The sequence below is a fragment of the Lytechinus variegatus genome, chromosome 14, assembly GCF_018143015.1.
Source record: "Lytechinus variegatus isolate NC3 chromosome 14, Lvar_3.0, whole genome shotgun sequence".
Lineage (NCBI taxonomy): Eukaryota > Metazoa > Echinodermata > Echinoidea > Temnopleuroida > Toxopneustidae > Lytechinus > Lytechinus variegatus.
In genome coordinates this window covers 1,534,660-1,559,535 of record NC_054753.1, presented here as the reverse complement: position 1 = coordinate 1,559,535, position 24,876 = coordinate 1,534,660, and the positions used below count along the sequence as shown (strand labels likewise).

General features: G+C 37.6%; 1 protein-coding gene across 1 annotated transcript; it reads right to left on the bottom strand.

The window, feature by feature from the left end:
- Positions 1 to 352: 352 nt before the first annotated feature.
- On the bottom strand, positions 353 to 24,760 carry LOC121427403. The gene is made up of 11 exons (XM_041623776.1): positions 24,543 to 24,760; positions 19,181 to 19,250; positions 18,289 to 18,391; positions 17,379 to 17,457; positions 16,023 to 16,075; positions 15,354 to 15,407; positions 14,170 to 14,272; positions 6,464 to 6,547; positions 4,485 to 4,588; positions 3,745 to 3,882; positions 353 to 2,560 (listed from the first exon to the last, which is right to left on the bottom strand). The coding sequence occupies exons 1-11, from the start codon at positions 24,661 to 24,663 to the stop codon at positions 1,433 to 1,435; spliced, it is 2,037 nt and encodes a 678-aa protein (XP_041479710.1). The 5' UTR covers positions 24,664 to 24,760; the 3' UTR covers positions 353 to 1,432.
- Between the last annotated feature and the right edge of the window lie 116 nt (positions 24,761 to 24,876).

Sequence of the window (24,876 nt, the reverse complement as noted above, 5' to 3'; positions counted from 1 at the left end):
CACTGACTTTTGATCAAGTATCTCAAAAAAAAGAAAGGTTTTGTTACTACAGTCCGACCTCTCTTATCCGGCCTCCCCTTATCCGGATCTTCCTATTATCTGGATGCACACTTGCCAAGTTTATTTTTTCAAGCTAGTGCATGGGGAAATGAGATTTCAATCTAAAATCGAAATTCCTAAGCTATTTTCTCACTTTGATTGCATACATTTTTTAATATGCATGTAGTTTACCTACAACCACATAATTTTTAATGAAAATATCTGACCCAAACTACAGAAAGAAATTAGACAGGATAATTTTCCAGTATTCAGTACGAAGTGCAACCATTTTGTCACATTCTTTTTTTTCAGGTAAAACAACACGTCTCGCGAGCTAGGCTCATCTTGCTTTATGGACTGCGCCATCTTTCATGTTTGAGCCTACAGTCAGTGTAACAGAGGCTGACTTTGCGAAGCTGCGATGATCCAATTTGCCGACTTAGTTTCATTGAGTCATTCTCTTTCTTTTGAGGTATGCTCATATTTCAACAGGTTAATTATCCAAGAGGTTTGGCAACCAGTCGATTTCATTTCCGCTAAACACCACCTATAATTTGCACTGACACTGCATTGAATATTGTCTGTGTAAGCTTACTACAATAGATTACATGTACTATTTGGGGAGGCAGCTGCATGTATTGATATTGGGTCTCCCAGAACCGGATTTGTGCTGGTCCCAACATGTCAAGATAAGAGAGGTTGGATTGTACGTGTTTCAAGTAGATGATGTGGCAACATGATGTTTCTAGAATTGCAAAACAGATCCCATTGAATATAAGAAAGGAAACTGCAAAAATACATTAAATACTCAAGTTTGAGCATTAGTTTTTTTTTCTCTTTGTAAACGCTATAGAAATGCCCTTCATCTACAGTGTACTTCAAATATTTAGAAGGATATAGATATATTTTATATATATTGCAAACAGGTAAAATAATCTGGAAAAACTGATAATTCAGTATGAACAATCACTTAAATACCCAAATGTTATCTGACATTAAAATTAACATGATCTGGGAGTTGTTTCACAAACAGCCATTAAAGTATGACTTCCAGTCATGCTTAAATACCGATGTGCAAATGACACGAAACGCTAAGCTTATTGCAGATCAAAGGAGTCTGCAAGCTGGTTGCCAGAGAGGAACTCAACCTGAACAAGCACATTAGCACTTAGCATGCTTTGACTTGAAATCTTTGTGAAACACCTCCCTAGAGAACTATTGCAAAGTTGGTGATAGATAGAATTGAATTCAGAAGAACAAGTAACATCACTGTACATATGATATCACCATAATATATCTTAGACAATCCACCATTCCAAATTGCCTCAAAGTTATATGTCGACAGTTTCACTCTCATAATGCAGAAGTTGGTTGTTTAGATTATCCTTGTCCCCTATACCCAGTCATCAGAATCATTCCTAGCTTGTCTATTATCATCAACATGAAGATCATTTATCCTACCAAGGATACCCTGCTCCACACCTGTCACATCAGGTGGAGGTCCTCTCTGGCAACCAGCTTGCAGAGTCCTTTGTTCTTGGTCTATGTTCCCGCTGGAAGGCACATCCCCAGGGTTTGCAGGAGGCGCTCGGCCATGTGGTGACATCTGACCGCTGGCAAAGTCCACAATGTCCAGACCAATACCTTGATGAGGTCTCCTGGATGGCCCTTGGTCACTGTTTGTGTGCCTAGGAACGCGTGGTCTTACAACTTCTGAGCTGGATATCCTGTTTTGGGTGTTGATATCCCCGATGACATCCAAGGGATAAGCATCACCCCTACTGGGTTGTGAACGCTGCTGAACAATGTCGATGGGTGGACTGATGTCTAGTCCACCAACTGCGCCTATTAAAGATCCATCTAATATTTGATTAGGAGTGGGAGCATCGGATGTACTTGGAGCCCTTCCAGGTCCTGGTAAAGTTCTGTTGAGTGGTTCAATCTCTGCACCACCAATAGCTCCTTCTATAGAACTAGGTATTGTCCCTATTGCTCCACCTTCTGCTCCTATTGCACCACCTAATGATACACCTCCAGCCCTGCCGATATCATATCCTCCAACTGCTCCTTCTAAGAGCCCAGGAGCAGGTCCTTCTGCCCTTAAACCTGGAGCTTCATCTCCACCTCCATGTTGCGCTCCTGCAGGATCCATTCTCCTGGAGCCATCGGTATCTCCCTCAACATCTTCAAGCCCACCGTCCTGGGCTGCTCCACCTATGAGATCGGGAGGAAACATCCCCCTCACCTCCAGGACCCTATGTTGCCCTTCCTCCTCTCCACTTTCAACGTTCCTTGTTGGAACGCCTCTCCGGATATCCAGCACATCAGGGGCCCTCCCTCCATGGGCCGTGTCCCCTCCTTGTGCTGATGCTCCATGGCTGGAGCTGCAGGCACCTAAGAGATCCATTCCTTGGTGCTCTGTGACTCCAGATCCATCTCCCCTCTCTATCTGCTTCCCTCCACCACCATCCTGTCTGTCTTCTCTCCCTTCCGCCTGGCCGTCTGCTTGATCTCCCTGTAACTGGACGATCCCATGCAAGATAAAACAAGAATGAGTGATCACAAAAAAATAATAATTACATGATATTTTCTTACATTTTCACATACATTCTTCTTAGCAGCAGAAAAGCAAAGTATGCAACAGAATGGATCAGTTGGTAGAGCGTCCGTCCCACAACCGGAAGGTCGAGGGTTCAAACCCTGGCCACATCAGACCAAAAGACGTTAAAAGATGGGAGTTGCTGCTACCCTGTTTGGAGTTCAACGATTAAAGGGATAGAGCCTTGTCGATCTGGTGCTGCGCAGTGGCTGTCGAGCCCACCATCAATTGGGCAAAGCAAATTTTCAGGGTATTTCAATTCATGTCTATTTCGAACAATAAAATGAAACTCGCACATGATATTCAGTAGTACTTGATTAACCTAATGTCCAAGTTTCATGACCTAGATCAATAAATTTTCAAAGTTATGAGAGTAATTCAACAAATACCCCCAACTTGACCAAAGTTCATTGACCCTAAATGACCTTTGACCTTGATCATGTGACGTGAAACTCAAGCAGCATGTTCACTGATACATGATTAACCTTATGCATAAGTTTCATAAACTAGCTCCATATACTTTCTAAGTTATGATATCATTTTAAAAACCTAACCTTCGGTAAAGATTTCGAAAATTCTCCCAAAATTCTCTAAGTTCATTGACCCTAAATTACCTTTGACCTTGGGCATGTGACCTGAAACTCAGGCAAGATATTCAGTAATACTTGATTTACCTCATGTCTAAGTTTCATGAACTAGGTCCATATACTTTCTAAATTATGATGTCATTTCAAGAACTTAACCTTAGGTTAAGATTTGATGTTGACGCCACCGCATCAAGGTGTAATAATTAATTAGTAAATGTACCAATGTAGATGAATTTAATTTCAAATCTTTGTAAATTTAATACAGTTATGGAAATTAAGAAAGTGAGGCATTTTAAGGCAAGTTATTTTGAAAGAAACTTGCTTAACAATCTAAACAAGAATTGTTTTCTTTGTAGAGCCCTGTATCTATCATAGTTATCCACTCTTTCTGAAGACCTATAAAAAATAAACATAAAATCATAGAAACATCAAGCATCCATTTCTTTCGTAACAAGTTCTACCATACATGGCCCCACAACAGACCTAAAAACTGACAAATGAGAAAATGAAATTGTATACCTGTTCTCTAGATCTTGCCACTGTTGTGACAGGTTTGGCTAGCTGATCTTTCTTCTTCATATCACACGCTGTCTTATATGGTGGGTTGATTGGTTGCTGTGTTGGGGGACGGTATGTGTAACCTTCTCCAGGCTTGATCTGCGCACATGATAAAAATAAATCAAATGTAGCTACTCAACAATACAGAAAAAAAGAGACTTTCATCTTTTCACAATAATATTCTTGTTACCTTCAGTTTTTCTACAACTGGTTACAGCAGACAAGAATGGGAACGTAAACAGGAGATAGTTAGGATCGTCTCTCGGACAATCGCGCTGCCCCATCTACGGCAAATCGGCACTGGTCTGACGATGCCTGCAGAAACCAGTAGGCGAAAGCTAACAAGGATTTTCCTTAAAAAAAGATGCTGCCTTTGTGGTAAAAACAATACCACATAACACATCTGGGCCCTGTCTTACAAAGAGTTATGATTGATCCAACAAGTCTTAACTCTATGGAAATCCATCAGTATCATAACTTTTTCTACAGGAAATTTGCAAAATGTCCTTTGCAAACAAAGGAGAACACAACAAATTGTCAAGAAATCAATTAATTTATGGATATACATTTATATCTAGAAATTTTTTTTGAACAAAAATGCATTCTATATGTTGACTTTCCTGGCTTTCCATAGTTGCGGTTGATCTGAACAATTGCAACTCTTTGGAAGATGGGCTCAAGGTGCAAAGTATAATGCTTACCTCTAAGGGATAGTTCCTATCAGAATCATAGGCACTAAGATCACCGCAAGCTAGAAATGGTACGATCACACGGTTGGGACCTTCCAGATTGTTGAAATCAGTATCTGCAAAGATAATCAAATACATTCATTATCCTTCATTTCAAGGATAATAATAATGTAGTCTTGTAAAGTGCTTTTCATGAAATCCATATCAAAGCGCTTTACAATGTAGAACATAAGAAATATACAAACAAAAGTGAATTAGAAATCACATATAACAAAGAAATATATTTTTAAAAATTAGAGAGTCAAAAGGGGCCTAAACTTTCGATCCTAGCAGAATCTTCGTCGGAGGCAAAAATGACAAACATAAAAAGTGGAACAACCATGATATAGACCACAAACATCCAACAGCAACACTAGAAACAAGGAGACAAAAGGGGCATTAGTGAGAAGAGATGACCAATCAGGTTAATGAAGGGGAAGAAAGAAAAGGAGTAGGCAGACACAAAGGGAAGTAGGTGTGAGTAAGGCCAAAGAAAGACCTCAAGCCAAGAGGGATTAAGATGTGGGGCAGGCAACATCAAACAGGATCTGGAACAAAACAGTGATAGAGGGTATGAGGAAGAGATGAATAACAAGAGAATTAGTGAGAGGTGGGTCAAACAGGTAACAAAGAAAGGCATAATAAACTGGTGCAAAAGAGTGGGGAAAAGGGAAAGAATGGGAAACAACTGAACATGTGCAAAAGACATAAGTATGTATGAAAGAGCAAAAAACAAACTAAGAGAAGAAGGTAAGTGTAAAAGTTTAAAAATTCAAGGATAATAGACAAATGAGGATTAAGTGCCTTGCTTCAGAGAGTTGTCTAATGCCAGGGTAATTATAATAATAATAGACATTTATATTGCGCCATCTAACTAGAACAAATCTATTACGAGGCAAATTGTTATTATTATCAATAACTCGGTCTTTAACTTGTGCTCCCTTCCAGCGCTCCATTCATTCAAGGAATCAAATCCTTCTGGGTACTCATTTACCCCATCTGGGTTGAATGCAGCACAATGTGGGTAAATTACTTTCTGAAGGAACACAAGCAATAGCTGGGATTTGAACCCCCATCCTTCTAATCGAAAGACAAGGGTCATAAGCACTAGACCACAACGCCCCCAAAAGCTACACTGACAGAGCTATCAATATGAACAAGAACATTTCAGTATTATTAAAGCAGAAAATCAGTTTTTTGGTGAGAAAATCAGTTTTTTTGTGAGAAAATCAATATTTTCAAAGATATACCAAAGGACAATCTGACAATACATAAAACTGAAACTTTACAAATCAGTATTTTTCACGAAACAATCAGTATTCTTCTCATTATTCAGTACTAAATACAGAGAATCTGTTCTACTTGGCAGCTCTGCAATGACATGGCACTTTGGTTTTGAGAGGTTATTCCTACTGCTAAAATATACTGAGAGATAAATATAAAAAAAGCATACAATTTAGGCAATAAAATCACAAGCTAGTATTCATGAAAGCGTAGGTGGAATTCCCAGCATAGTGGTCCATGTGCTACTGAGCATCTATCAGAGGCCTTTGCAACAGGAATTATCAAATGCAGCTTTGAGCAAGAACTGCAGATGCTGATGATATCATCAACGGTTGCAGCATACTCAGCCTCCATCTTTCCAAAGCATCGAGTGAAAATATTCATGATACGCAACATAAGGTAACACTGCATACAGGTATTCAAGCTGTGAATGTATAGGTCTATGCACAGGGGAGGGAGCAGGTAAACAATTTATGTTCTTCAAAGAATAAAATTGGTAACCCATTAGAAATAAATAAACTAAAAAAATAATAATAGGAATTATTATTACTCTGGCAAGTTTTAAGGTTGTCAAGATCCTTTGATTTAAAAAGCATGTTTATCTAAACAGGTTTCCTGCAATTGACTTCAAATATCCAACACTGATAGATAATACTGGGGAAACTTACCATACTTTTGATCCAATAATGGGTTGGACATATTTGGTGTATACCCAACAGGAGGAGCATATCGTTGACAAACAACAAAGGCCTCTGCATTAAAAAAAAATGTTAATATTCTGAGATTTAACCCTAATACTCTGATTTTTCGTCGGTAGTTCCTATTGCCTCAATATTTTGAAACGAAATTTTAAGACTTATTTCCCTGATCCTTCCCGCACATTTTGAGACCACATTAATGGCAATCAGACCTACTATGTGGGTGTCAGATTACATTTACCAAACACGTGTCACTGAAATTTCGCTATTTCTCTATATGACTGTCTAACCCTATGGATAAAATCAGGAGCTTATCCAATTAATGTACATACTTTTCTAGTTAAAGGTCAAGTCCACCCCAGAACAATGATGATTTGAATAAATAGAGAAATATCATATTAAGTGAATCTTTAAGATGTCATAACTTTCTTATTTTACATCCGATTTTGATGAAATTTTCAGCGTTATGCTTGTTGGATTTTTCTCTTTTTATTTGAATCAAATTTTTGTTGGGATGGACTTGTACTTTAAGTATCATCAATGTTTCAAATAGTGTAACTAATTACCACACACACACCCACACCCACGCATCTGAAAACACTTATTGAAAAACAAAGAAACACATAAGAAAATTGAAGAACAAAAAATACATAAGAAATAATAACCCCAACCTATCTTTTTCTTCCAGGAATTGATCAGTTATGAAAGACATTTTTACCAAAAAATTGCCATTCCTGATTCTTTATTTAGTAAGAAATACCAAAATCTATTTCTCAAATAAATTATGAAAATTAAACGAGAACTTACCGTTTGAAGTTTAATTGATATTTTATTAGTAATAAGAGGAGGAGATTACGTGTATGAGAGAGCCCGTTACTGCGCATGCGTCAATTTTCGTAGAGTAGAAGGCGACTGTGTATAAATTTTTCGAGAACTGAATTAGCGTTTGAAGTACATGGGAGAGTGAGGAGGGACGTAATCTCCTCCTCTTATTACTAATAAAATATCAATTAAACTTCAAACGGTAAGTTCTCGTTTAATTTTCATATTTTACTACGTAATATCGTAAGAGATTACGTGTATGAGATTTTAAAGCGACACTGTCGCCTTCTAGTAAAACAGGAGTCATATTCATGACACATACCACTTAAGGAATAAAGCAGGACTATCTTGTAGACTACTGGCTTAGGATGGCCTGAGAGAAAGTCCTTCCAGTAACCACTGGTTTATCATAGAAAGTCTTGAAAGTCCTTTCATTTGACCAGCCTGCTTGGCTTAGTATAGCTGATACTGGCAAGTCATTGTTCTTTGCTGCCGACGTTGAAGCCGCTCTAGTAGAGTGGGCCTTGTACTTGACTGTATCAATGCCTGCTGAACTCAGTACATATTTTAACCATCTGGAAATTGTCTGAGCTGAGACCCTTTTGTGTGGCTTCTTAAAACTGATGAACAATCTCTGTTCATTTTTTCTGATTGGTCTAGTCAGCTTCAAGTAGTACTTTAAGTATCTTACAACACAAAGTCTCTTATCTTGGGGATAAGCTTCCAGAGTTACAGATGTATCTAGATTACCTGGTTTCGACTGTTTGAACAGTTCCTCAAAGTGGAAAGAGACTGCGCTGTTAGACAAACTCATTTTGTCCAGTTTCATGAGGTGGAGTGTTTGAACACGTTGCGCAGAGGTCAGCGCAATAATCATACACAGTTTCAGCGTTAACATTTTAAGAGTCAATGAGCTCGCTGGTGAAAGAGAACGTAGGTAATTAAGGACATGGCTGACATCCCAAATCTCTTTATATCTTGCTGTGGGAGGACGAAGATGAAACACACCTCTCATGAAACGCTTGATGAGCGGGTGAGTTCCAACTGAATAAGGGGTGTCCAGTAAATTAAGAAAGGAAGATAGAGCACTCCGTGCACAGTTCAAAACATTATATCCAGCATTGTCCTTGTAATAAAGTTTGCTCAAGAAGTCTAACACAACAGTCACGTCTGCATTCAAATGATCCGAGCTTAATGTTTCACAGAAACTTTTCCACTTCTTCATGTATATTGCATACTGTTTCTTTGTTGACTTGCGCCATGAAGAAATAATAATCTTTACAGTTCCAGGTTTTAGGCCTTTATTTTCAAAGGGTTTGGTGATAACCTGCAACAGACAAGATCAAGGCGAGAATGTAAAGGGTGAGGTTCATTAGTAATAGGTTGTGTAAGTAGTGATTCACTTCTTGAGAGGAACATGGGTTTCCCAATTATCATTTTCTTGAAGAGGGGGAACCATGCTTGAGTGGGCCAATTTGGGACTACTAAAATGCCCGATGCATTATCCTCATTTATTTTTTGGAGGCATTTAGCAACAAGACAAAAGGGTGGAAAAGCATAGAAATCCAGCCCCTTCCAATTGAGGGTGAAAGCATCTACTGCTACAGCTTCTGGGTCAGGCAACCATGAAACATAATTCTCTGTTTGTTGAGTCTAGAAGCAAACAGATCAATTTTGGGCAAACCAAAATGATGCACAATTTGAAGGAATTTATCTCTATTTAGCATCCATTCTGTTCTGTCATTAAAGGATCTTGACATTTTATCAGCTTGGGTATTGAGTTTTCCAGGGAGGTAGGCTGCCGTGACCCAGATATCCCTTTCTCTGCACCACATCCACAAATCTTTTGCGGCCTTATTACACTCATTTGATTTAGTGCCACCCATGGAAATTATATAGGACACTGCTGTGACATTGTCTACACGCACCAATATATGAGTATCGCATAATTCTGAGCACAGAGATTTCAGCCCCAGCAGAGCTGCCCTAGTCTCAAGATAGTTTATTCTATTATTCTGGGCATATAAAAGTTCGATGCTGTTCCATCTGCCACCAGTATTAGATTTTAGATCTGTGGCCCCCCAACCGATACCACTGGCATCGGTACGAATTTCATGTTGTGGTGTGGACCGTCTCAAAGGTGAGAAGGTTAATTGCACATTGTCTATCCACCACCACAATTCTTTCTTGGCTTCTGGTGACAAAGTCATCTTTCTATCAAAATGACCTCTATTCATTTTTAATGAGACAATCTTGTCATTCTCTAGTGCCCTGTAAAATAGTGGACCATATCTTGTGGCAGGTAGAGCAGCAACGATTTTCCCAATAACTTTGGCTACGTGTCTTATGGAAGGATTGGGAGTATGTAGCAATTCAAAGCACAAGCTAATAATGTCTTGGGCCTTTTCCTCTGGCAAGGTCATTATCATTTTCTCTGTGTTGAGAACGAAGCCTAAGAAAGTGATTTCTGTCACCGGAGTGAATACAGACTTTTCTGGATTGATTAAGAACCCAAGTTTTGAGAAACTTTCAACAACAGCCTCTAGGGCTTTCTCATTATCCTGCTTTGAGTCAGCAATAATGAGAAGATCATCTAGGTAGCTCACAACCACATGTCCTTGTTTCCTCAAAACAGCCAACAATGGTTTGAGTAATTTTGTGAACAATCTAGGGGCTGAACATAGCCCGTTTGGCAAAGCTTTGAATTGCCAAAATTGGCCTTGCCAGAGGAATTTTAGGTACTTCCTATGATCTTTATGAATAGGGACTGAATAATAGGCGTCTTGGAGGTCGACTGAAGAAAGAAAAGAATTTTGCGTGATAAGTTGCACCGCAGTATAAATATTTTCCATCTTAAAATGCTGGTAAGGTAGATACTTGTTAAGATCTGATAGGTCTAGAATAAGACGAAGACCACCATTCTTTTTTGGCCTAGAGAAGATATTTGATACATATTCCCCTTTCTCACTTTGACAGGGTTCAATAACATCTTTCTCCTGAAGCTTTTGTATCTCATTTGACAAAGCTTTTTCTTCCTCTCCACTACACTTGAAAGTGAAAGGGGGATAACTTCGTGAAGGTGGTGGTTTCGCAAATTCAATTTTATATCCTTGCGCAGCATTTAGAATGGAAGGATCTGAGGTGATTTCACGCCAATTTTCATGAAATTTTTTCAGTCGGCCTCCAACAGTGGGCCTAAAGGTAGATCTAAGGTAAGCAAATGTGTAATTTCTCACCTCGTCAGGAATTACTTGGTTCTGTGACCTTGTTTGTGGTGTGCACGTGGCACTTGGGCAGGCTGTTTCTGCTTCCTCTGAGGGTTGTCGTGAGGTGGGGACTGTCGGTCCTTCCACCTGGTTCGTTGGTCTAAAAAATGCAGATCTTCACTATCTGGTGGTGGACGAGTTGCAGTGGCTGGTGCTGCACTTCTTTTCCATCCAGCCTTAGCATACTGTGAGTGTGCACCCCGTCCTGAACCCCGACTATAGGGGTGATAGTTATGCTGATGGGATTGGGGTTTGCGATTGGGGCCCTTAATAACCCCTGCAGTAACCTTCTGTTCCTCGTTAAGCTCTCTAACTTGTTTGCTCAAGTTTCCAAACAGCAAGTCAGTGACTGGTGTGGTAGGCTTACAAAGGTGCCTAAAGCGAGGGTTCATGGCAGGTTTTATCAACTCCTTCCTCATGCAATTTATTTCAAAGTTGGCATTGCACAAAAGTGCTAACGCATCTTGCTGGCTTTCAGTAATGTCAGTAGAGGAAAGCGTGTGTACAAAGGCATTTAGCCCTCGTGTCAGAGATTTCTGAATTTTTTGAAGTCTCAAGTCATTAGACTTAGAGTAAGTTGGAAGGTTATCCCAGATAGCTGGGTTTACTTTGGGTGCATCCAGTAATCTGCAGTTGTTAGGAGTAGGGTACCTGGTAGCTGTGTCAATAAGCACTTTTTGCTCTAGCTGGTGGCTAAGCAGGTATGTAGTTGACTCCGCTATACCATCATCGACTGGTTCCCCAATGTCTGTAGAAAGGGCAAATTTTGCCGCTATAGGCGGGACAAAAGTTTCATCCGCCAGGCCTGCTCCTCTATCATGATCGACATCAATCTGACCAGACTCTAATTCGTCTGGACTTAAGTCCGGTGAGTCATATAAAATTGGGAGGTCTGGTTGAGCACCGATCCCAGTGGGACCCGTAGGTGCAACGTCAACACGTGGTTGAGATGAGCTTGACTTTGAAGCTGATTCTCGCCCGTGGCGATTAGATCTAGCCCTGACTCCAACGTGGGAATCGTCCACCGGTGGTGGTAGAGCTTGTAGGACTTTAGACATCATGTCCTCAAGTTTATTCATCCTCGAAAGGACCTCGGGAGAGTCTGTGGTATTTGCCGATTTTTGCTTTGCTTTGTTGACGGACCCATTCGAGCGGGCCTGCTTCGGCTTGGTAGACTTCCCGCTCCGCTCCCCCGCAGGGGTAGCAGGCTGCGACGCTGTCTGTCCCCCGCCCGTGGCGGCCTGGGAAGCGGTCGAGGTACCACTCGTGGTGGTTTTGTCATTAGCAGATTTAAGCGAAGATTTTTCCATGATGAAAAGACCTTCTGTCCACAAAGTGTGTTTGACAGAGGCTACTTCGAAACTAGTTGAATAAACAAAAAAGAAATCGTTGAAAACGATGAGGATTCCGCCGATAAAGGAGGAAATATTCCAAGAAAAAATGGGGCTCAGCAAGCCGCCATTTGCATGCAGTAACGAATTGACGCATGCGCAGTAACGGGCTCTCTCATACACGTAATCTCTTACGATATTACGTAGTAAAATAACATAAATTAATGAACACAAAAAAATTTAAGGACTTTTGTAAATTTACCTTTTTTATACGAATTTGTAGATTACATAATTCTTAACTCTTGTGCAAAATTTTGAGGCAATCGGCAACCCATGGCTGGGAGGGGGGCCATAATGGCCCCTCCCAGGTAATCACAAGCTTTGAAATAGCCTGGGAGTATTAGGGTTAAGGCCCTATCTCCAAATCTTCAGAAAAATTATTGAATAAGATTGGAAAAAAGCCATGTAAAAAAAATCTTTTAAGGAAAATTAATTACTTTATCATCAGTACAATCATACCCCTCTGTAGTTTTGGTATATCCCCCAAAATTATTGTTCAATATTCTACTTTATTAGAAATAAAAACATGTATGAGTGGATGTATTCTATTTACATGAAAATGTATTTTTGTCTGCTTCCCAACCCAAACAAGTGGAATGCCTCTGGCCGTCTCACCTGCATCACGCGGTTCAATATAGCAGCAGTGCTGACTATAAATACTACTCTAACTCGCACAAGATGTTCAGTGATACATGGTTACTCTTATGTCCAAGTTTAATGAACTAGACCACTTTTTATGAACTAGACCAATAAACTTACAGAGATATGATGGTGGTTATTCAACAAAAAACCCCAACATGGCCAAAGTTCATTGACCTTACATGACCTTTGACCTTGATCATGTGACCTGAAACTCGCACAGGATGTTCAGTGATACTTGATTACTCTTATGTACAAGTTTCATGAATCAGATCCATAAACATTCAAAGTTATGATGGTAATTCAACAGATACACCCAATTCGGCCAAAGTTCATTGACCTTTGACCTTGGTCATGTGACCTGAAATGAGCACAGGATGTTCAGTGATACTTGATTACTCTAATGTCCAAGTTCAATGAACTAGACCAATAAACTTTCAAAGTTATGATGGTAATTCAACAGATACCCCCGATTCGGCCAAAGTTCATTGACCCTAAATGACCTTTGACCTTAATCATGAGACCTGAAACTTGCACAAAATGTTCAGTGATGCTTGATTACTATTATGTCCAAGTTTCATTAATCAGATCCATAAACTTTCAAAGTTATGATGGGAATTCAACAGATATCCCCAATTCGGCCAAAGTTCATTGACCCTAAATGACCTTTGACCTTGGTCATGTGACGTGAAACTCATGCAGGATGTTCAGTGATACTTGATTAACCTTATGTCCAAGTTTCATGAACTAGGTCCATATATTTTCTAAGTTATGATGACATTTCAAAAACTTAACCTCAGGTTAAGATTTCGATGTTGATTCCTCCAACATGGTCTAAGTTCATTGACCCTAAATGACCTTTGACCTTGGTCATGTGACATGAAACTCTAATAGGATGTTCAGTAATACTTTATTAACCTTATGGCCAAGTTTTATGAACTAGGTCCATATACTTTCTAAGTTATGACATCATTTCAAAAACTTAACCTCAGGTTAAGATTTGATGTTGACGCCGCCGCCGCCGCCGTCGGAAAAGCGGCGCCTATAGTCTCACTTTGCTTCGCAGGTGAGACAATAAAAATAACATTTTTTTTCTTTTGGATACAGCTTCATTTCTCGAGTATGGAATGGGTTGGAAATTTCAGGAAGATAAGTGTTCAAGTATACATAGATGAAAAAGAAAACAAGAAACACATTACGATGGAGGAGGCTGAATAATCTCAACACAGTAATTCAAATTTTCACAATCGTCTGATGAAAACAAATATTCAGTCACTACACTTGTTTTTAAGAAATGTTTGATGATAATGTATAAATATATTTCGCTTATTTAATGTCAGTTATTATTGACAATTAAATATTTAGAATTGAAATAATAACGACAATTCTTAATTTTTAATTGTATATGCATAAAGTTAGAAAATACAAAATTGGCATGACCTCCCCCCCCTCCCCCCAATAATAAAAAAATCATAAGAGACAAAATATACGATACTTCAATGTAATTAAAAAAAATAGGAATGTTTTTACATTCATCTTCAGTTTTTCTATACCATACCTATACTTGAGTTTCTGCTACTCCTTGGCTTGGCAATTGTGACTTGGGGAAAGAAGATCTTGAGTTGGGAGTATAGCAAGGTTACATCCTTTCCTCTGAAAATCTATTATTCATTGGATGAGAACCATATAATTTATTTGACATCAAACTGTATTAAAATAGATCTCGAGAGGTAATATGGCATGAAAGGAAATTATATAATTAAAAAAAACATCATGTTCTCCATGGTTTTAAAAAAAAAAGTAATAACAAAATCTAGACTGGTTCCTAAATATATGCACATGCAGAAGTATAGATTATCTTAATCAAATCATTATTGCTTTAAAAATCTGAATTTTTTCAATAATTTTTATTTCTCCATCACTTGAAATAACAAATATTTACTATTCAACAATTGGTTTCTGTAATTAATTAATCCCTTATAATCAAGTGTATGACAACTGTATTGCCAATTTATTCTGAAAGTTTGGTTAGTCAGGAAAATCAAGTACAAAAATCATGCATTATTATTCTTCATATTCTTCTCGTGGGAGCGTCGTGGTCTAGTGGTTCTGACTCTCGCCTTTCAAACAAAGGGTCGTGGGTTCGAATCCTAGCCATGGCGTGTTTTCCTTCAGCAGAAATTTATCCACACTGAGCTGCACTCGACCCAGGTGAGATAAATGGGTACCGGCAGAAAGAAATTCCTCAAAAAGTTATGCGCTGTGAATAGCCGGGGTAATAGAGGAGCGCCTTGAGCACCTAGCAAGGTGGATACATGCGCTATACAAATACTATATTATTTATGTATTTATTTCATATTAAGTATTTTCAAGTTAAGTAACATCCCTGAAATACAACCAATATGAAACATCCATTGAAAAAAATGTTCATTCAAAACCGGCAAACAATCATTATTTGTTCAAAATTTTTAGCCAGTAGACAAATTTGGAGACACAATCAAACTCCCTACATATCATATTTAAATCATTTATTTTGCCACATTGACTGGGTATAGACCCATGTGCTGCATCTTGTAAGCACAAATCCTATTTGGTGTCTTTGGCAGTTAGCATTCCTCCATTCGCGTATTGATTTTGTGTGCTGAAAAGGGACGATTACAAGTGAAAGGAAGCTGAGCTGGATTCATGCCAAAAGACATGGCTCACACTTTGCCAAGGTCCCTTCTAAACATGTGACCTTACCTTAGCAATGAAGGTGCCTTCAGGCTTTAATACATGCGTGGTGATGTTTAGAGCCTGTGGTAGGAAATAACAAAATATGGTTAAGTTACATAATGCAATTTCGAAAAAAAATAAAAACAAAATAAGGATTACATTCTATGATAGTAGCTGCATAACATCAAAATCTTTTTCACCCATGAGTCATGACATCAATTTTACAATTCTATAATGTCGGATCCAATTGTATTAACTTTACACCCGAAATGTTTGCAAGCTTGCCTAACAGGGACGAACAGTAAATTATCAAAAATGTTAGGAATTACAAAACGTACTGATGTTTTGATAATTTCTGTCTTATAAATATAAACGCACATACTTTCTTTACTTTGTAACTAGTCTGGAAATTACTGTAATCAGTTGATGAATGCTGCCAAAGCACCTTGCCATCAAAAATTGAAATTAAGAAAGAGTTACTACAGACTTTGAAAGCTCCATGTTTACATGAAGGAATTGAAGAAAACGAACATTATGGTGTAAAGGAGAATTTTTCAAAAAATCAATCCTTAAGTCCAAGATTCAATCACATACATGCATGTCAGTAGATGAGGACAAAGTCAACTACACCAGTTGAATGAGTATGCAGAGATATCAAAGTACTCAATTATTCTACATTCAACACAGAATACTCACTGCTAACAGAAGCTGTGCTTGTATGTACTCATCAATGTCATGGAGGCCTGTAACTGTAAATGAAAAAAGAGACAATTTTATGTTTCATTTGAAGGACAAGTCCACTCAAACAAAAAGCTGATTTGAATAAAAAGAGAAAAAATCCAACAAGCATAACACTGAAAATTTCATCAAAATCAGATGTAAAATAAGAAAGTTATGACATTTTAAAATTTTCCTTAATTTCACAAAACAGTTGTATGCACATCCCAGTCAGTATGCAAATGAAGGAACTGATGACATCACTCACTCACTATTTCTTTTATATTTTATAACATGAAATATTCTAATTTTCTTCTCACTCTCCTGTGAAACAAAGTCTTATTTCTCTCTGAACATGTTGAATTACCACAGCTTAACATTTCATGGTTCAGTCAAGTTAGTCCTCATTGTCAAATCTGCAAAAATTGAAATATTGTATAATTCAAACAATAAAAAACAAGAAATAGTGAGTGACATCATCGACTCTCTCATTTGGATGTAACTGGCTCGTTCATATAACTATTTTGTGAAATATAAGCGAAACTTTAAAATGACATAACTTTCTTCTTTTACATCCGATTTTGATGAAATTTTCAGCATTATGCTTGTCTGATTTTTCTCTATTGATTCAAATCAACATTTATTGAGGTGAACTTGACTTCTAATTGTTCCACATTTAAATAATCAAATGTAACTAATACCTCGGTCACATTTACTCTACGGCGGCCGAGCGGCGAGTCCAAAACAGCCGTTTTATTCATACCACCTATATGTAGCTGGTACAAAATAAGGTTAAAATGGCTGCTTTCGACTCGCCATATGGCCGCCGAAGAGCAAATCAATGTGACAGAGGTATTATATAGACATGGCAATTAATAAGAATATTGCTCCTATGAAAACATGTACAGGTGAATCTGCCTAATTCAAATATATGAAGGACCACTGAAATCTCTTTGACTTACAATATTTATAAAAAATATGCTTTGCCTATTTTGGTGAATCCAAGGTCCTTGCGGTCCTCAGCCTCCATACTTGTGTGTTTATATTGGTGGGCTAGGCCTGGCTTTAATTCAACCCATTAATATTCTGTTGCAGTAGTATTCAAAATGTAAAGAAACAATTAATTGGTGGCATGCCACGGTCACAGTGCCGCCACAGATGGAGTCACATTTGGTTATATTTGGGTGTGGGCCTGTTAGTAGTAAAAAAAAGCCAGGTAGAGACAACTCCAGATCTGGGACAAATGCCTGGCTAAGTTTGGCATTGCAACAGGCATTATTTTTCCAGTGTAAACGGGGTATATTTCATAATGTACTGATTACATTCTAGGCTTACCATCAGGAGCACCATCACATACAACCAAGTCAGCCTTTTCTCCCTCGAAGTGAGACACAATTTCATTTGCTGTGGATTCCTGACAAAAAGTGAAATAATAGTAATATCCTGATTTCACTAAATGCTTTAGAAATTATTACACTAGACATTAGTTCCTAGCTTGTTCGAACACAAAAATGTGGGCACACTCCCTGCTCCCTGATAAGCATTCCAACAAAAGTTTCCACAATTGCTTGTGGAAATGTTTGCATCCTACCAGGTACCGGTCTAACTCCTGGGTGACATCAAGTGGCAAAGTGTGGATTGATGCCTTGACAAAAGAGAGTAGGCAGTGGAGATGAACAAAATGGAGATGAACAAAATGCAGATGATTACTGAAAATAAACCTCTCATCATCAATAGATAAATAACCATAGTTCAAAATAGAGTTATCAATCTAACATCACAGATACCTGTTTGAAAAAACATATCACTAATAAATGTAAGAATTCAGGGCCCTGTTATACAAAGAGTTACAACTGATCCAATCAATTGTAACTCTATGGAAATCCATCAGTGTCATAATTTTTCTACAGGAAATTTGCAAAAGGTGATTTGTAATCCAAGGAGAACACTCCAAATCGTCATGAAATCAATGAATTTATGGACATGGATTCATATCTAAATTTTTTTTTTGAACAAACATGCATTTCATATGTTGAATTTGCTGGCTTTCCATAATTGCGATTGATTGGACCAATCGTAACTCTTTGTATAATGGGGCCCTGGATAAATTTGCTCTGAATGATGAAATACTTCCAAAGTGTTTTCAATGATTGAGTGGATATAAAAGCACCTACAAGAAATCTTACTCTTCTGTTGTCCGACAAATATTTTACACGACAGTAAATTATAACAAATCTTGAATTACCTTTGTAATGTCACCCTGGATCTGTATGACACCAGGAAGTGGAGCCATAGCCTGCAGATCTACTGCTACGATCTTTGTACCATCATAAGAGCCATCTTCCTTTCTGAAACATCAATTCAAAGATCAACAGACCTTAAAGGTCAAGTCCACCTCAGAAATCCGAATTTAATGAAATTTTCAGTGTTATGCTTGTTGAATTTTTTCTTTTTATTCAAATCAAATTTTTGTTGGGGTGGACTTGTCCTTTAAGAGTCATAACAACAAATGCACAATTTCTATAACAAATTTACTGTTATACGTCAGTCTCATATCCCCTTTGGCGGCCATACTGTTGATATTCATTTTTATTCAAACCACCCAGATGTAGCTGGTACAAAAATGTTGTTTTTGACTCGCCTTATGGCGGCCATAGGACTAATGTGACTGATGTATTACTGATATTTTTTTTCCTTTAACAAGTTTTTTTTAGATGAGACACCCTTCCCCCATACCTGGCAACTGTTTTGCAACTTAGACTGGTAACTGTGCCATTCATTTTACTTTAGGGCGATTCCATTTATGGATCATTTTGTAAAATGATGAACCTTTTCGTGCGTCCAACCCCCATTTTTCACTTCAATTTATAAACTGACCAAGTCACGATCGTTTGAGTACAGACTGCCAAAAGAACAAGAAATCAGAGACAAAATATTTCATGAAGGTCCCACATAAAGGGGGTCGGACTACATATTTTATTGAGTTGCCCTTTAGTATATTATGTATAGCTTCATGTGTGTTCACATCATTCACAATAACATTATGAATACCGCATGACATCAGAATTGGGATGAGCAATGTTTCTTCACTAAAATCTGAATGAATACTAAGAACAACATATTATATGTACATGTACCTCAGTTTACGGCTAAGCACCTGGCTCCAGCTCCCAGGGGCAGCACAAAGATCAACCACCTTTGAAACACCTATAATACATGAAAATATAAACACAGAGAAATGCACTCAAGTATAGTGTGTGATCTTTGAAATAGCTTCCTACAGGTATATCCTTTTCATAATTTCTGAATTGTGTACTTTAATTCGTTGTTACATGTAAATAGTTAAATTTAATTACATTTACTTTATTTCTTTGTATAACATATTGTAAATTTTCTTGTATTGCATTGTATCACTTTAAACACAATTTTTTAGATATTACTTTCATTTTTATCTCATGTTAACTATATTATTGATTTACATGTATTTATGTTTTTAATGTCAGGACCATGGTGTAAAACAGTTTTTAACTGATCTTGTCATCCTGAATAAATATATTTTGAATAAATAAATAAAAAAAATAAACAAACAAATAAATAAATAAATAAAATAAATAAATGAATAAATAAATTAATTAATTAATCAATTAACAAATAAATAAATAAATTAATTAATCAATTAATTGATAATGAATAAATAAATAAATAAATAAATAAAAAACAATCAAAATATTTTAATGATTTATGACGGGCAAAATCCACCCCTGTAGTACTCAAGGCACACAGATGATCAAGAAGTGAAAAAATATATGTAGTTTGAAAAGATTTTTAAAGGATTCAACAGAGATACGGTTTCTGATGTCTTCCGGAAGAATGTGTACAACAGTATTTCCCAAATTTAGGCATGCATGAGCGAAAAATCGTTGTTCCCACAAAGTTTTTGAAACTGGGAATTACAAGGGAACCAGACTGAAGAGCGCAGAGATTGACATGTTGCATTATTCATCATTATTCAACCCCTGTAATGTTGTATAATGATGTTGAGGTTTTGCTAGAAGTTTTGGTTCTAAATTCTATGAAAATTTGAATGAAATATAGATATCGTATGTAAAATAAATGGATTGTTTTCATAAATGTATGGATAGATCATAAGGCCCGTCAAGCAAATTGTGATTTTCATACCTTTCTATGATCACTGAAGCATATAAACTTGTACTTTGATCATCCTACCTTGTTCATTCACATTTTGATTGAGGACACAATATGCCTTAATTTGATACAGGGCTTACATGTCCAACTTTTATCATTTAGATTCAACATATGAAATTCAAGTGAATTTTTTGCCATTTAATTTTGTTTTGCCTCATTCTAAATCACTAGTGAAGTACATTCTTAATTAACTTCAAAGCAGTACATGTATAATACTGATTAAGGGAATATTTGGTCAGTATTAAGGTATTTTTAGTCAATTTTCCCAGCAGTTGAACTGTTTACCAAGGTTTGTAAACAATTTTTAAGCTAAAGGTCGTTTAAACATCAGTTAAACATTTTTACTCAGGGCTAATTCCTGTAAAATTCTGTTCAAATTTAATGAACTTGAACATCTTTCCTTAAGCTTTTCAACTTGATGGAGAATAATAAGACAAGACCTTATTTTTACATGACATAAAATGAAGCTAAATGAGCTGGCTGGCACATTCGTACACTCAGCTGTAGCTGCGTTGATGGCCATTGAGGGACTGATGAACCTGACAGATCCTGATCTGTTTTTCATGAAAATTTGCTATTTTCTGGCACATTTTTCGGAAAGGTGGTAAGCTGATGGTATTTGATATAAATTCATCTTTATCATTTATTACCTTTTCCCCTTAAAGCAAAATTTAGGAGTAATCGAGGAGGGTGCAAAGGCGCACCATTTCTCCATAGAAGCTGTACCCTGTAATCCATCATTGGATTTGCAGCCGATAAGGATCTAATCACGGCTACTCAGCTGTTTCAAGCCGATCGCTGATCATGCAAAGAGTATTGGTATGATCGGTGGCCGTTTGAAAAACCTCATAGCCCAATATTTAAATAGTTTTGAAGTTAAAGCAACTTCAACACTTCCTGATAGATTGTGCAATGAATTTGAGATCTCTGTTAAATCTAGTAATTTTCATTTTCCTTTCCAACGATGTCGAGAAAATATATATATTTCTTTTCGGAAAAAAAAGGAGATCCTAACGAAATGTAAGAACATTAATACTAAGCTGTTAGTACCTGAACACAATTTCAAAACATTCCCAATCGTCTGTTTACTAATCTGACATATTATTCATGACTACTATTCTGTTTTAATTTCCTTTGCGCTGTTGTCTGAATAAAGCATCATTTACATTTCTTTTTGGAGAATGGGAGTTCACAACGGAAGGTGTATGAAATATGGTTTTACTTGTTAGCACCTCAAAACAATTTTAAAATGTTCCTGATCATCTGTTTAGTAATCTAAGATATTTAGGACTATTCTGTTTCATATTTAGAACTTCCAATTTGTTTCCTTTACATTTCCACTGTTGCCTGAATAATACATCATTTATATTTCCTTTTAGAAAACGGGAATTCACAACGGAAGGTGTATTAAATATATTTTTACTTGTTAGCACCTCAAAACAATCTTAGAATTTTCCTGATCGTCCGTTTAGTAATCATAGATATTTACAAAATTACAACATGTTTATTATTTTCCTTTCCACTGTTGTCTGAATAATGCTTCATTTATACTTTGTTGGAGGACTAGGGTTCATAACAGCAAGCTCATAGAATTCATTTTAGCCGTTAGTACCTGAAAGCAGTTATAAAACATGTCCCCGTTGACGGTTTATCGATGTGATGTTGGGGCCCAGTTGGGGACTTTGATATATTTGCCTTTCAGACTTTTTAGGAAAATGCGTCTTCTACAGAAACATGTATATTTCTCTTTTGAAAAACAAGAATTTTTTCCTATGATATAAATAGCTAGCACCACAAACACTTTAAAACATGTCCCGACAAAAAAAAAATCCTCAAACTTTGAGATTTAACAACAACTTAAAAATCTGATATTTTGGGACGATATTTTTAGTCAATATCGATTTTAGGTATTGGCGTGCGTCGCCGATCCGATCACAGCTTTGACTTCCACCATTATGCTGTAGTGTTGTCATGGTAATTAAGCAGCAGTTGTTTGCTCCAACATTACGAACCCATGGCAATGGCCGTCATCAGTCTATTGACGGAGGGGATGACGTGCTGTGGAGCCAGATGAAGTCTCACTCTCAGCGAAGCATATCCACGATACAACAATAGCTACCTCGCAATACATGAGTAGGTCCAATCAGTGTTCGATATGGACATGCAAGCCAAGTCTCAAAAAGCATTAAAAAAAATAAAGCATAAAAAAAACACACATTCGGCAATGGTTTTATGGCAGTTAATGCACTCAACTCACACAGCTCTCGCACACCACTCATTCAATTAACAAGGTTATGATACAGTAGAGGCGCACGGCCAATATGGGAGACTCTCTCCAATAAGGGAGACAATCTCCCATATTGGAGACTTGCTTTGCAAAAGAAACAACACCAACAAAAGCATGATTTTTTCCACCCAAACTTTTGTCCCACTGAGGTCAGAAGCCTATTTGTTTTGTGTGTGGATGACAACAAAAATCCTTATAAAAACAAAAGTAGACGGTGAATTTTTAAAGTAGACGGTGAAAAGGGGTAATTTCTCATGAGGAATCTGCTTATCACATTTTTATTTGCCACCAAGTTAATCCTTTTGAAGGAAATGTAAACAAAGAAAATTGGTCTCCCAAACTGGAGACTGTCTCTGAAATTGGATACCCAAATTCTTCACAGAAGTCTCTGATATTGGAGATAATCTCTCTCTTGGGTCGGGAGACATTCTCCAATATTGGCCGTGCGCCTCTACTGTGAATTGTGATTATGCACACACGAACAATGTCAATGAATGTGCTTTATCATTATCAGTTCCTGTATAATTTAAATTACTGTATGGCAAGTTCCCCCATTATGATTGGGGGCCCAAGGCCCCGGGCAAGCAAGGGCCAAGTCTGCGCACACGCATATCTACATGATCTACGCGACTCTCGTGCAACCACAGAGTGACAGTGACTGACAGACAGATGAGAATTGTATTCATTAAAAAATCTGACTCAATAAAAAAGTCAAAATGGTGGAAAAATGTGATGGCCTCGAAATACAGCCTTTCTAATCAAAATAGAAAAATCATGTGCAAAGTGAATGGGTGCGCAGACTTGGGGACCACCCACTCACACAACATGCGAGGTTAGTAATACTAACCTCGCACAACGCATGTGGTTTCATAGTGGACTTTGACGTTTTCATTCATCACACGAATGTGAGGGAATGAAAAACGCCAAACATTTGAGTATTTCTCCACTAATGGAAATTTGTTTTTATGATTTAACTTTTTTTTTTAATGAATTGGAAATTATTTATAAAAGTGTTTTTATCGCTTACCTCCAAGTCTCAACCAGGATACTCCGTTCGATCCGTCCTTAATACTGCGGTGGAAAGTACGCAAACAACAATCGAAAAGCAATTTTTCGTATCGAACATTCTCAATTCAAGTCGTCAGCGCATAATAGGAAATTGTACCAAAAATCAACAGGTTGCATCTCATGTATATACTTATTGGTAAAGTACGCCATCTTTTGACAAGATGATGATGAAAGTGGATTGAACGAGCAAGAAAATAATGCTGATCGCCTAGAATGCAGCTAGCTTGCAACACCGTAAACAAAGGTAGGGTAGGCACTTAAGAACCAAGTTTGAAAGGACACTCGTAAAATTACGTCACTCTCGCGATGAATAATCATTAGATCGTGGTCGTGCGTGTTCAATAAAAACTCTCTGCATGCATGCACTCAGTGTGTATTGAACACGCACGACCACGATCTAATGAATATTCATCGGCGAGAGTGACATAATTTTACGAGTATCCTTTCAAACTTGGTTCTTAAGTGCCTACCGACTTTGAAATAATATCGCGCGCCCTCTTTAGGCAAAAGTTGATATCAACGCTGATCAAGAGGCATCTACGTGAAGATCACGAAAAATGCTCTTATTTTATTAAAAACAACACCAAAACAGAATTCAACAAACGATCCATATGGTTCGGTAAGTAAGTGTCATAGAATAAATATAATGCTTAGCTACGATGTAAAGTCATAGTTATTTTAGTAAAAAGGGTGTGAAAGATTCGCGTGCACCAGGTGCATATGAATCCTTCACACACGAGACGATTTGAAACCATGAGTGGGGACCACCGTCATAGCTACAATGTAGTATAGTACTGTAGACCTATCACATACACAGAGTCGTGATTTCTCTATCGCAAACTGTGTGCAAAAGAAATTACACACACCGGTAATAGTAATAGGCCTAGTACTAGCTAGAAAAAGTTCAGAGCTGATAATGGAATTAGAAAATTACTTGCCTCGAAAAATATCATATTCTTCGTTTATCTGTAATAACTTGAATGCACTTCGAGCTCTCCATCCCTCTTCCTTGGCAAGACGATAATAAATATCGCGTTTATCTTTAGAAGAACGCCCCATTCCAACTGCAATTTAACGATAAAACTTGGTCAGATTTGGCCCGATGTATCGAATTCTTCTTGCGCTGCATACACGGTATGGTAGCTTGTTGCTTTAAAACTAAAAGGGAAAATAAAAAGTCACCTCCCCGTGGCCGCATTGCTAACCAGCAAGCAAGGGGGGACGGGGGTCATGTCCCCCAATTTTTTTTTAGTTGATAACCTTTTTCTTTTT

Excerpts from the sequence above, each read along its gene's own strand:
- LOC121427403 (XM_041623776.1), bottom strand. The coding sequence starts at position 24,663 with ATGGGGCGTTCTTCTAAAGATAAACGCGATATTTATTATCGTCTTGCC. Across the intron at positions 17,458-18,288 it reads TCCAGGGTGACATTACAAAG|GAATCCACAGCAAATGAAAT; the intron begins GTAATTCAAGAT and ends ACTTTTTGTCAG. Across the intron at positions 16,076-17,378 it reads ATGTGATGGTGCTCCTGATG|TTACAGGCCTCCATGACATT; the intron begins GTAAGCCTAGAA and ends TTTCATTTACAG.